The sequence below is a fragment of the Protopterus annectens genome, chromosome 17.part0, assembly GCF_019279795.1.
Source record: "Protopterus annectens isolate FY-2018-M chromosome 17.part0, PAN1.0, whole genome shotgun sequence".
Taxonomy (NCBI): Eukaryota; Metazoa; Chordata; order Ceratodontiformes; family Protopteridae; genus Protopterus; species Protopterus annectens.
In genome coordinates this window covers 814,065,738-814,079,443 of record NC_056751.1, presented here as the reverse complement: position 1 = coordinate 814,079,443, position 13,706 = coordinate 814,065,738, and the positions used below count along the sequence as shown (strand labels likewise).

At 34.6% G+C, this 13,706-nt stretch overlaps 1 protein-coding gene across 1 annotated transcript in view; it reads left to right on the top strand.

Annotated features, from left to right (window-relative positions):
- Positions 1 to 13,706, top strand: part of SBF2 (SET binding factor 2) — a 3,151,758-nt gene that overhangs the window by 2,846,624 nt on the left and 291,428 nt on the right. Inside the window, exon 34 of the mRNA XM_044058929.1 lies at positions 9,723 to 9,899. Coding sequence (XP_043914864.1) covers positions 9,723 to 9,899 — 177 coding nt within the window. The remainder of the gene's footprint in view (positions 1 to 9,722; positions 9,900 to 13,706) is intronic.

Sequence of the window (13,706 nt, the reverse complement as noted above, 5' to 3'; positions counted from 1 at the left end):
TGCATTCTTTATTTATCTGTGTTTATTTGCTTAATTTATATGTAAGCATCCTTGAACACATACATACATACATGTGCACACACAGGCACCACTTAAAAAAAATTATAAAAAACTTGGAGGGTACCAAGAAGTCTAATAATGTGTCAGAATTAAGAGAGATGACTTCTCATCATAAGTTGAACAAATGAAGTGTATTTCAGTGAAGTCCAGGAGACTTGGGACAGGCTTAGTATTTGCTCTTAAAGGGGAGCTTAATGAGTGCGTATGAGATATATTATGGATAAGCCACCAGCAGTTAGAGAACCAGGAACCAAGTACACTGCTGAACGCCAATAACTAGTCCACAGATATGCAATAAATATTTATTAATTCCACAAGATAAGCGCTTTCGTCAACAGACTTCAACAGATCTACAAAGTAAATTTAAAATCCTTACTTTTTATAGGAACTCCTTTAGACATGTGACAACACATCTAATAAATATTCATGAGATCAATACAGATGCCATCTGTGTATTTAAAATTCATATGAAACTTTTTATAAATACATTTTCAAATGAAACAAAATTCCTGGATACACATATATACATATAAAATAGTATAAAAAACATATAAAAAATGTATATTCAAAGCATATTAGCTCTGTGCTTAAGCTCAGGTTTGATGCTTATAGCCTCATTCAAACCTGGAAAAAATGTTGCATTCAGTTTAAATTGCCATTTAGATTCTGCTTGAAGTAATTTGTTTTTCCAGTCTCCCCCTCTTGGATCCATCTTAACTATCTCTAGGATCCCAAAAATAAAACTATGTGTAGGGTTAGTTATAATATGCTTGCTAAGAGCATTTTTTTCATCTTTTTTTGAAATACAATAGCAATGCTCATATATTCTACGATTTAATTTTCTCTCGGTTTTTCCTATGTAGAAACAAGTACAGCCCTTGCATGTAGCCAAATATACTAATCCCTTGGAAGTACAGGACCCATACACTAATTTAATAGGTATATCATAAGGTGCCAGTAAAAACTGTGTCTTAACATTAATATATGGGCATTGTTCACAGCATCCACATTTATATGTCCCAAACCTAATGCCACCCAAATGTGTTATTTTATTATCTAACATAAATTTTAAATTCTTATCTACTTTATAAGTGAACATAGGTTCTGGGCCTATATATTTATAAATATCTTGGTTACATTTTAGCATGGACCAATTTTTTGATATTATCTTTTTAATTTCTTTTGCCGTTTCCCCATAAGTTATGAACATAGATTGTGAGAAATCTTGAGTTTCCTTAGATCTTGTGTTTTTTTCCTGAATTCCAACACCTAATAATGCCATATATTTGACATTCCATGAAGCCAAAACTTCATCCCTGATGTTATTAACAAACACCAAAGGGTAACCCCTTTCCACAAACATATTAGTTACCTTGTTAATTTCTCTTTCCACTAAATCTATCCGTGAACACATTCTAACCACCCTCACCATCTGACCCTTAACAATATTTCTTTTTACATGTGGGGGATGGTTGCTGGAATATTCCAAGTAATCATTGGAGAAGGTTGATTTTCTAAAAATACTAGAGAAGAAATTTTTATTGGCATAATCCTTTGCTATATTAACATCTAAGTAATTTATGTCATCCTGATTACCATTCCCTGTAAATTTAAAATAAGAGCATATATTATTGATATAAGTTAAAAATGCATCAAAAGAATATTTATCTTTCCATAAAATAAATAAATCATCTAAAAACCTAAAATATTTAACCCATTCACCATTAAATGGGGATGTGAAAATATATTGCTTTTCCCATTCATGCAGCATTAAATTTGCGAAAATAGGGGCGCAGCTGTTACCCATTGCTACCCCTTGTATCTGCTTATAATATTCACCTTCGAATGTAAAAAAGTTATTTTTTAAAATGATTTCCATCAAGTCATTAATAAAATTTACCATTTTACCCCCTAAATTACTATGTCTGATTAAAACGTCATTAAAAAACTGCAAACCTACATCATGAGGTATAGAGGTAAATAAATCAATAACATCCACAGTAGAAAAATAACAATCTTTATCAAAGGAATCGTTGTTAAATTGTCTTAAAAAATCCCATGAGTCCTTTAAAATATAATCTATAGGGGCTATTGAATTCTTTACCATACGATCAATAAAAATCCCCAATGAATTTGTTATACTATTCCTACCGGATATAATTAACCTATACGGTGGGTCCCTTATATTTTTATGAGTTTTAGGTATCCCAAAACATACTGGTATAGTAGGGTGCTCGACATTCAAAAAATTATACAATTCCTCATTTATAACACCTTGTAACAAGGCATCTTCCAAAAAATATTTAATCTTACTATAACTAATATTTATCTCATTTTTGGAAATTGTTTCATACTTGTCTCAATCCTTAAGTATACCAGTAATTTTGTTATTATAATCCACTTTATTAATAATGGCCATACCTCCACCTTTGTCTGGTCTCATAAACCTTACTTCCTCATTATTTCTTAGTTCTTGTAATAATGCATTTTCTTCTTTAGTTAAATTATGCTTTTTATAAGGATAGTCATATAATTTTTTATAAATCTCCTGTTCAGTAACTTTCTCAAACGTATGTATTAAGGGTAATAGGGGCGGATTCCAACAACTTTTTTTATAAATAATGGAATTGGAATTTTCAAACTCTTTCTGATTGTCCTTAAATATACATTTGAAATTTAGTTTCCTATTAAATAATCTAAAGTCTGTTAAAATTCTACTAATATCCACTCTTCTAGATGGTACAAATTTTAATCCTTTCATTAAAAGGTGAAACAAATTCTTAGTAATAGGAAATGCTGCATAATTAAATATTTTAAAGCTCTTATATACAAAAATTATGTCATCTGACGTCTCTATATCATCCAAATTGACATTCATTATTTCTCCATGCAACCTAACTCCTTCATTATTCCCTGTGGTTAATGGTAACTGTTTTTTCTCCGATAGGATGTGTTTGTGTATTTGGGCCTTACTGCTCCATCCCCTCTTGGGCCTAAAAAAACATTGTCTTGTCGATTTCCATTCCTATTCATTAATCTCTCTGATCTCCTTAATTGTGGAAATTCAGAATCATAATTATTTCCCCTGTTACTAAAATTATTCTCTTCCTGTGTGGGGTTAGGATTCTCACTTCCCTCTGTATCAAAATAAGCTTTAGGAAAAACATATGCAATGTCATTTTTATATTCAAATTCATCACGTGAAAGCTTCTTCTTTTTTCTAATAATGTTATTATTTAATTCGCTTTCCACTTTATCAAAAATTATATTATATCTATATGCATACTGATTAAAAATGGCATCATCCATAATGTTATTGTTTAATACATCCACTTCACTTAATAATGCATCAATCTTTTTATTATTTAAATTAATTATAAACTCCATTAATTCAAATCCATGCCGGTCAAACATTAGTAATAAATCTTTGCATTCAGGGTCTGTTTTTTTCAGCCCGTTTGGGAATTTAAACATTCTTAGCCCCTTAGGGACCCTTTTACAATGTATACATTCGTTTAAATATGAGTTATCACACTGTAATGCTCTTATTTTATTCATCTTACTTTCAAGTACTACTAACCTAGAGTCCATATTGTTTTTTTCTTTTGCTGGAGCATTACTACCAAAAAAAGAATGTGCACGACTGGACCATTCTCTTAGTCTGTCCCCAGAAACGTTTATATTTCCACAGTTCGTTTTGGTGTTCAACCCCTTGATATTATGTCCGTTTTCCGTCTGGGTAACACAACTATCCTTATTAGCACTCAAATCAGTTCTAAATAACGCTCCTGACCCTCCTCGTTGTTGTACACCATCAGCAACACAAGTTTCAGCTGCCGTTGTTGCTCCAATATGTAAAACCGGAAGTGCTGTTCCGTTTTGCTTCCCCTGAGTCCCAGGGGCTCCGTTTACACTCTCACAGTTCCGTTTTTGTAGCTGTAACACAGAATCCTGCAAAACGGAAACCTTGTCCGTTAATGCTACGATAAGGTCATATAAGTTATCATTATTGTTGCCAGATTTCTGTCCACATGGGAAATCTGAAAAAACGAGTTCTTCCTCGAAAACTGGAGATAAATCATTGCTCTCCATCCTGAACCAAGCTGTAGTGTCTAGTAGGCGAGGCGAAACAACCAAACACAAGAAAAAGCCACCAGCAGTTAGAGAACCAGGAACCAAGTACACTGCTGAACGCCAATAACTAGTCCACAGATATGCAATAAATATTTATTAATTCCACAAGATAAGCGCTTTCGTCAACAGACTTCAACAGATCTACAAAGTAAATTTAAAATCCTTACTTTTTATAGGAACTCCTTTAGACATGTGACAACACATCTAATAAATATTCATGAGATCAATACAGATGCCATCTGTGTATTTAAAATTCATATGAAACTTTTTATAAATACATTTTCAAATGAAACAAAATTCCTGGATACACATATATACATATAAAATAGTATAAAAAACATATAAAAAATGTATATTCAAAGCATATTAGCTCTGTGCCTAAGCTCAGGTTTGATGCTTATAGCCTCATTCAAACCTGGAAAAAATGTTGCATTCAGTTTAAATTGCCATTTAGATTCTGCTTGAAGTAATTTGTTTTTCCAGTCTCCCCCTCTTGGATCCATCTTAACTATCTCTAGGATCCCAAAAATAAAACTATGTGTAGGGTTAACTAATTAATTAATTATTAAAAATATGATTGAAATCAAAAATAGAGTATCTAAGATAGAAACGGAGGTGGTTTCCCGAAAAAAGAGAAAATATCTTCGTGATATTAAAGACCATGAAACAGGCAAACTGTTTTCATGGCAATATAGCTTTAAGAAAAAGCGTGGAGCTTCCCGTGATGTCATCAGGGGCCCGAGATCCATCGGTGGTGGTGAAACCTCAGCGTCTTCAGCAGATGAGTCGAGCAGTAGGAAGAGTGTATCCTTTGAGAGCCTGAACACAGAACAGGAATCCAGCATGGGAGTCAACAATGCAGCAAGCGACACAGATCAAACGGCGGTGCAGCAAAAGGGAAGAGGCCGTCGTTTTCAAAGCAAGGGAAGAAGGAGGTGATAATTTGCCAAGTTTCAGCAAACATGGAATTATTTTCTCAGAGACTGTTTTCCAAAGAGAGAGAGGGGTTCAACAGGTTCATGTGCAGAGTACAACGCTTGAAGGAAGCAGTCGTCATTTGGATGAAGTGGTTTCATTACAGGACTCTGATTCAGTGTTTTTTGATGCTGTGGACATTTGCGAAGGTGAGAACTATAATGTAGTAAATATCTCAGATTTAAACATAACTGAGAGTGCCAAACAAGTTCTTTATAAAGGCACCAAATTTGTACCTGTTTGTTTCCCTTCTCTTGCTGATTTGTCTTTGGAAATCAAGCAATTTTGCAGAAAGCTGTTTCTGAGGGAATTTTTTGCAGTTCAAACTTCTTTTGATAATAGATTTAAAGGTGATTCTAATATAAATGCTCCATTGATTGATAATTTAAACAATGCTGAGGAGAATATGGCTAGTTTAGAAATTTTAGATGAGTCTTTATTGAACCTCACATTGCATGAAAATGATTTGGTGGATATACACGAACAAGATGAAGTGTGTGATGATGGGGGGGGTTTTACCTTTAACACTGGTTATGGTAGACTAGCGGTTCCCCATTTACCCTGCAAGAGTGGATTCATGCCACCCAGAAAGAACATGGTCATTAATGTATTTGAGAAAACATTATTAAACACTTTAGAAGAAGAATATGTAAAGTTTTGTGGTCAAAAAAGAAACTACAACTTGAAAAGGGATGAATGGAAAGCTTTGTGTGATTTAAAGGATATGAATAAAAAGTATGTATTCACTCAAGCAGATAAGGGAGGGAACTGGGTGGTTCTTCCTAGGGACAAATACTATTCTATGGCCATGGAGCTTTTGAGGGACCATAATACTTATTTTGAGTTACCCTTAAATCCAATGAAAGAATATAATATGCTATTGTTGGAATTATTGGAAAGGGGCGAGCGGCTTGGCTTTTTATCTCCACGGGATGTCAGGAAGTTACATGTTAAGAATCCTAGAGTGGCTAGATTCTTTACCATCCCTAAAATACATAAAAATCTCATGGATCCACCCGGACGTCCCATAGTTTCGGGGAAAGGTGGATACTTACAGAATGTTGGTATATTTTTGGATTCCTTGTTAAAGGGGTACCTAGTGAGGGTACAATCTCATGTCAAGAGCAGTGAAGAGGTGTGTTTCAAGGTTAGCAATATAGCATGGGGTGAAGATTTTTACTGGGCTAGTATTGACGTTAAATCTTTATATACTAGCATCAACAGGCTGCATGGTCTAAGGGCAGTAGAAAAAATGTTAGGGGATGGACCCAGAACATTTTTTATCATCAGTTTGTTGGACTTTTGTCTCACGCACAATTGTTTTGAATTTGAGGGTAAACATTTTTTGCAAAAAGAGGGTACAGCTATGGGGGCAGCCTTTGCGCCCTCATATGCTATTTTGTTCATGGCCCATTTTGAAAACTGTTATATTTATCCCTCTCTTTTTATAAAAGGAAGGTAGTTAAATATATGAGGTTTATTGACGACCTTTTATTTTTGTGCAGTGGTGTACCTGAGGAATTCGAGAATTTTGTTTCAGAATTGAAGCAAAATAATTGGGGTTTGGATTTTACTCATACCATAGGGGGTAGAAATATCCATTATTTGGATGTAGAAATTTATGTGAACCAGGATGATAAAATTCAATACAAACCTCATTATAAGAAGACTGCAGCAGAAAATTTTCTCCATGCTTCCAGCATGCATAGTGATTCCTTGATTAATTCTCTCCCATTTGGTGAGTTTAAAAGAATAGGGAGACACATTTCAGAAAAAAATCTGATTCCAATGGAATTCAATAAGGTGGAAGGAAAGTTATTAGAGAGAGGATATTCTGTCATGAGTGTAAAAAAAGCTAGAAGAAGGGTTGAGAATGAGTTGGGTATCACAAGAAGGTCCAGCAATAGGGTTAGATTTAGGGGGATTAGGCACTCTGGAAATCATGAAATCCATGACAAAAATAGTGGTGAGATCAAGGATTCAAATGAAAAAATATTTTTTGTAACCAGATTTTCCCATTTTTCTCAAACTTTGAAGGGACTAGTGGATAGATTTTGGCCAATCATTTATGAAGATGAGAAGATAGGAAAACTTTTTCCGTCACGGGTGACCTTTTCATATAAGAGATATTTTAATCTCAGGGAAATTCTAAATTTTAGAAAAAATGGTGGAGGGGGTGAAGATGATAGAAAGGGATCATTCAGGTGCGGAAAATGTAAAGTGTGTAAGTGGGTTAGGAACTTGGATGGTTGCAAAATCAATGGGGTCAAATACAATGCCACTGAATTTTATGATTGCAACTCAACTGGGGTTGTGTATATTATAGGATGTGGCTGTGAGAGACAAAATTGGTACATAGGACAAACCACTAGAAGGGTTAAATTAAGGATTTTGGAACACCTAGGAGATATAAGGCACAAGAGGCTAGAGAGCCCAGTGGGAAAACATTTTGTTGACAATCATGGGGGGGTCCCAGATGGTTTTGTCTTCAGTGTGTTAGGTAGACCAAATGTATATGGTAATGAGGCCATTTTTCGTGAGAAATTACTTTTGATGGAGTCAAGGTTCATTCTCAATTTAAAAACTATGTTTCCCAATGGAATGAATATGGAGGTGTAATGTGTTTTTTCCATATAATTCTTTCATGAATCATTACATGGAATTTTTCATATATATTTTTCATATATTTTCCAACACTAATTTCTTCACATATTTCCTAATATTTTCTAAACATTCAAGAAAAGGGATTGCTTGCAAGGGTATTATTAATTGAATAATAGGTATATATATTATTAGTAATAATATTTATATTTATGTATACATCATTAATAGTATTTATGAAATGAATGTTATTTATTCTCCAGTTAATATGTTGTACAGTTGTGCTTAAGAAATGCCAAATTTGTTTCATTAAAATAGTAAAAAAATGAATGTAATTATTTAATTGGGGGATGGTGCATCAATTATTTAATTAAAAATTTGTATAAAAATGGGTGGAGTGTTATGTGAAATGTATTCCAGGAGAAGGCGAAGGCCGAGGTACCAGAATTAAAAAATCTAACTTGCAGCAGTTGGTGTTCTCCATTTGTATTTTGTATTTTGTATGCTTTATTGGTGAAGGAGTGGAGGAATCGTGTGTTTTTTGGAAACTCAAGATTTCTCACAATCTATGTTCATAACTTATGGGGAAACGGCAAAAGAAATTAAAAAGATAATATCAAAAAATTGGTCCATGCTAAAATGTAACCAAGATATTTATAAATATATAGGCCCAGAACCTATGTTCACTTATAAAGTAGATAAGAATTTAAAATTTATGTTAGATAATAAAATAACACATTTGGGTGGCATTAGGTTTGGGACATATAAATGTGGATGCTGTGAACAATGCCCATATATTAATGTTAAGAGACAGTTTTTACTGGCACCTTATGATATACCTATTAAATTAGTGTATGGGTCCTGTACTTCCAAGGGATTAGTATATTTGGCTACATGCAAGGGCTGTACTTGTTTCTACATAGGAAAAACCGAGAGAAAATTAAATCGTAGAATATATGAGCATTGCTATTGTATTTCAAAAAAAGATGAAAAAAATGCTCTTAGCAAGCATATTATAACTAACCCTACACATAGTTTTATTTTTGGGATCCTAGAGATAGTTAAGATGGATCCAAGAGGGGGAGACTGGAAAAACAAATTACTTCAAGCAGAATCTAAATGGCAATTTAAACTGAATGCAACATTTTTTCCAGGTTTGAATGAGGCTATAAGCATCAAACCTGAGCTTAAGCACAGAGCTAATATGCTTTGAATATACATTTTTTATATGTTTTTTATACTATTTTATATGTATATATGTGTATCCAGGAATTTTGTTTCATTTGAAAATGTATTTATAAAAAGTTTCATATGAATTTTAAATACACAGATGGCATCTGTATTGATCTCATGAATATTTATTAGATGTGTTGTCACATGTCTAAAGGAGTTCCTATAAAAAGTAAGGATTTTAAATTTACTTTGTAGATCTGTTGAAGTCTGTTGACGAAAGCGCTTATCTTGTGGAATTAATAAATATTTATTGCATATCTGTGGACTAGTTATTGGCGTTCAGCAGTGTACTTGGTTCCTGATATATTATGGATACTGGTGGCTTAAGGGACTGTATCAGTAAGAACACAAGCTGTCACACTGGTGGGTGAAGTGTACATGACAAATTGATGTGATCATTGGATTGGTCAGAGAGAGGTTTTCACCTGGAATTGTCTGTATGGGTTTGTACGGAACAGTGTACGTTTTAAAAGTTTTTAGCTGTGCTTAATTGGTGATAAGGTATGCCTTTTTTGTGGTACATCATTACACTGCAGATTTTATTATTTTTGTTAACCTGTTATTTTAGTTTGTTTCATATGCATAGATTTATTCTTATCACAAAAGTAATATTTTTGTGTGCACATTTGAGACTTGTTTGTTGAAGAATGTAGTTAGAAGTATACCATATTATACCATGTTTTCTAAAGTCTTGCTGCATGTTTTTTTTTTCCACTCAGGGTTTCAAGCTTGAACTTGGTTTAAACTGTGAATTTGTCCCTGTTGAAGTAACTGATATACGCCAAGTGAAAGCCAGCTTTAAGAAGTTAATGAGGGCATGTGTGCCAAGTACTGTCCCCGCAGATTCGGAAACAACATTCCTCAAGACACTAGCAGACTCAGAGTGGCTGTTCCAGGTAATTTGCTTAACATCATGGAACAATAATTCTTTGTGTGCTGATAGAGTATTGCAATTTCTTATTGGTTGCAAATATTGGGCTTTCATCACTGAGGACTTTTGCAATAGCGTTGTATTACTACAAGGGTTCATTTCATATGTCAATCCTCTTTTGAACTGTTTTTTTTTTCTTTAAACAATAACAGTTTGCCCATTTTGAACATGATGTCTGCCTTGTGCTGTCAGTCCTTTGATTCTGGCATAAATAGGTATGTGCACAATATATAAGTATAAACTGGCAAGTGCACCATATACAAGTGTGAATTGGTGAGTGCACAGTATATAAACAATTACCCCAGGTCATACTCAAACCATTAATTACTTGGCACTATATTTCCTATTGATGTGTAGAATCCATGGCCATTTTGGCCAAGAAAGCCATGTTTCTATCTGCTATCGCATCCAGTATCTTGTCTAGTCACACTTTCTCATTTGTGTAAGCACTGGTTTGTTGTCATCTGTGGTCACTGGTGTTTGGAGTCTCAAAGAAAACCAGTAGACCTTCAGCCAGAAAATCTTCTTTGCATAAGTGGAAACAATTCTGTTATCATGCATTATCACTGTGACTTATTCCAAAATCCAGATCAGTGTTAAAACTGGTAGATTATCTGGTTTACTGTCATAATTTCGAAAATGTTTTATGTGAGCAATTATGTACTCAAAAAACATTGCCAAAATTAATGATAGCGACCAATAAAATAACGAAAAAGAAAAATTGTTTGAAATCAAATTGTTGAAATTTTCAAATTTACCGTAATATCCTATGCCAGTCAACACACATTTTGCAGGGGGGCAAGCCCCCCCCTGAACCCCCATGTGGAGGGGCTGCATCTCCTACACCCCCTGCTACTTATATATTACAACTCCAAGTTCACACTACAGTGAGGAAAAGGGAAAAGTTCCCGATCCTCACCATAGTGCGACCTCCAATCACTATGTCAGTCTCACAACAGCAAATGCCCACTAGCATTCACTGTTGTGAGATTGACATTTTTGAAATGATGTTATGTGACTTCAATAAACTGCCTTCTGACAGTCGAAGTTCACGTAATGGCACTTAAAAATTTTGATAGTAAACCAATTATCTAAACTGTCTGTAAAAGACAGGCTTGTCTTATTCTCTTTTTATTGTATATCTGTCTGTACTATTAAACTGTATTAACCACTTGAAATTTTGGGACCTGCATGAGTAAGTCACAAAATACAGAGACTAACTAGCCACAGACACACTTAGATTTACCATGACCTAGATGAACTTTTCTAGTATATTCTATTTTCTCTGATTATTGATGATCTTGGAGTTGGTATATACAAGTTTGGGTGGCTTGCTCCTTGCAATAAACAAGTTTAATAGAACTTCTTCAAAAACTGGACCAGGCACAATTTGCCTTTGTCAAAGGGAGGTCTTGCCTGCTCAGTCTGGTGGACTTCTTTGAAAAAGTCAACAGGGTCATGGATGAGGGTAAAATGATACGTACTGCTTATCAAGATCTGGGCAAAGCTTTCGACATAATCCCCCATGCGGGGATCATAGTTAAACTTATTGAATTAGGTCTAAACCCCTACATCATCAGATGGCTAGCCAACTGGCTCACTGACAGGACACGATATTTGGATAGGTGAATCCAATTCTAAAAAGAAACCTGTTACTAGTGGTATCGCACAGGAATCAATGTTGGGATCCCTACTGTTTGGTATATCCTTCTCTGAAGTGAAGGCCAATTTTGGGGGCCTCTGGCTCACTAAGTTCGCTGACTGCTTTAAGCTGGGAGCAATCATTGAATCCCCAAACAATGTTGACATCGTACAAACAGGCCTAAAAATGACAAACAAATGCTGCCAAAACCACAGTCTGAGACTAAATGCTGAAAAAACACATAATCATATACTTCGGTAAATCCGATATTCCTGCAAATTATAATATTGATAGCATACCCCTAAAAGTAGACCCAGTGATGAGGGACCTAGAAACACAGATAGATAGTAACCTCAACTTTGATCACCAGATAGTTACAGTAGTGAAGAAATTCTTCTTTGTGGCGTAATTTATAAGTAAATACATGGTATCAAGATCAAAGGAATTCATAGAGCCATTCACCAGTTGCCCCATTGCTTTCTCACTAAAAAAAATACAAAGCATAAGACACATGTCTTATGCAGACAGACTAAAGGCCCTATCTCTTTACTCTGTCTCATATCATTCATTGAGAGGTGACATATGCCTGACCTACAAGACATTCTCTGATCCAGCCCTAATGAAAATGTTACATATTCATGAGAAAAATTATACAAGAGTAATGTGTTCCATAGACTTGAACCTTATTTATGATTCTCACAGACGTTTATGGCGAGACAGATTCATATCCTAAAGGCTACCCTGTGAATTGAATAAACTTCCTCACTTCAATAAACAAAGTCTGTCTCTTACTCTCCAGAAAGAATTGGGAAAAGTGGATGGGAAACTGTAAATTTACTCCTGGGGTACTGCCCATGCCCCTTATTGACAGAGGCAGTCTGTAAAATGACTCAGGGCTCCAACTCCCCAAGACCCACTACCCTGATAGTACCCCATCCCATATCTGGAGAATCAAGATATAATATTGTCATATCCTGGGTATTATTGGCTAGGCCTGTAAAGGCTCTTGTAGCATTAGCCTAGTAATCAGGTTTGAACCTGTAAGGCTGATCTTTGAGATTCACTCCTCTCCTGCAATCTTTTTTTTTTCATTTTTTTGGCACTTCGCATTATGAGTGCCAATATTTTATTATGAATCCTTCAGCTGCACCCCTTTTAATCCTGTAAGTCTCTGAGTTTCATGTAGTTAATATTTTCTGTAAGATAATTTTGTCTGTGCTTTCATTAGCATGCACTTTCTTCCTCTTGGGGTTTAACATATATGATAGTAAAGCTGATGTTGCATCTCTTTGGATAAGCTTTACAGTTTACTTCTTGTAATTCATCTCTGGTAACTTCTAGAAAGTTCTCTGGCTTTAACGCCTTAATGTGTAGCAACAACTACCCTCATTAGCCCTTATTGTAATCTCAAAAGTCTGCGTTCTTCTAACAAACTTCTATCTACCTGTAAATCCAACAACTTAGCAGGTAACGCCTTGTTCTCTAACACAATTGGAAAAGCCTGGAACTCCCTTCCTTCCAATTTCACTGCTATCTCCTCTCTTCCCAGCTTCAAATCCCAACTCAAAAGTCACCTCCTAACTCACTGGCTCTGCCCCTGCTCTAACCCTGACTAGCTAGCATTCTGCTCATTGAACTCTCATGTATCTTGCTTACAAATCTTTTCAAAAACTTACTATTCAATTTTGAATTTTACCCTTTGATGTTCTTATTTTGCTTATTGTTGACACTGTAAAAATACTATTATGATATATATATTTTTTCTCTGTGCTATATTTGTAACTTTTTTTTTTAATGTTTAATGCTTTTAATGATTAATGTTTTTAATGCTCAATGCTTAATGTATTTCACTTGGAGATTTTCTCCCCGGGCCTCTGCTGAAAATGGACATATATCCAGCTGGACCAGCCCGATCAACAAATGTAAAATAAAAATAAAATAAAATAAAACACCTGTACAATATTTTATATTGACATGCTGGCAAAATATAATCAATCTTTCATGCTTTTGGTAATTTCAGTTGTTTCCTTAAATTGCTTTTTACAAATAACAGTCTTTTTCATACATGAAGGAAAGTAAATACAAGTGTGCTACATAGACAACATACATATGTGGATATATCCACATATA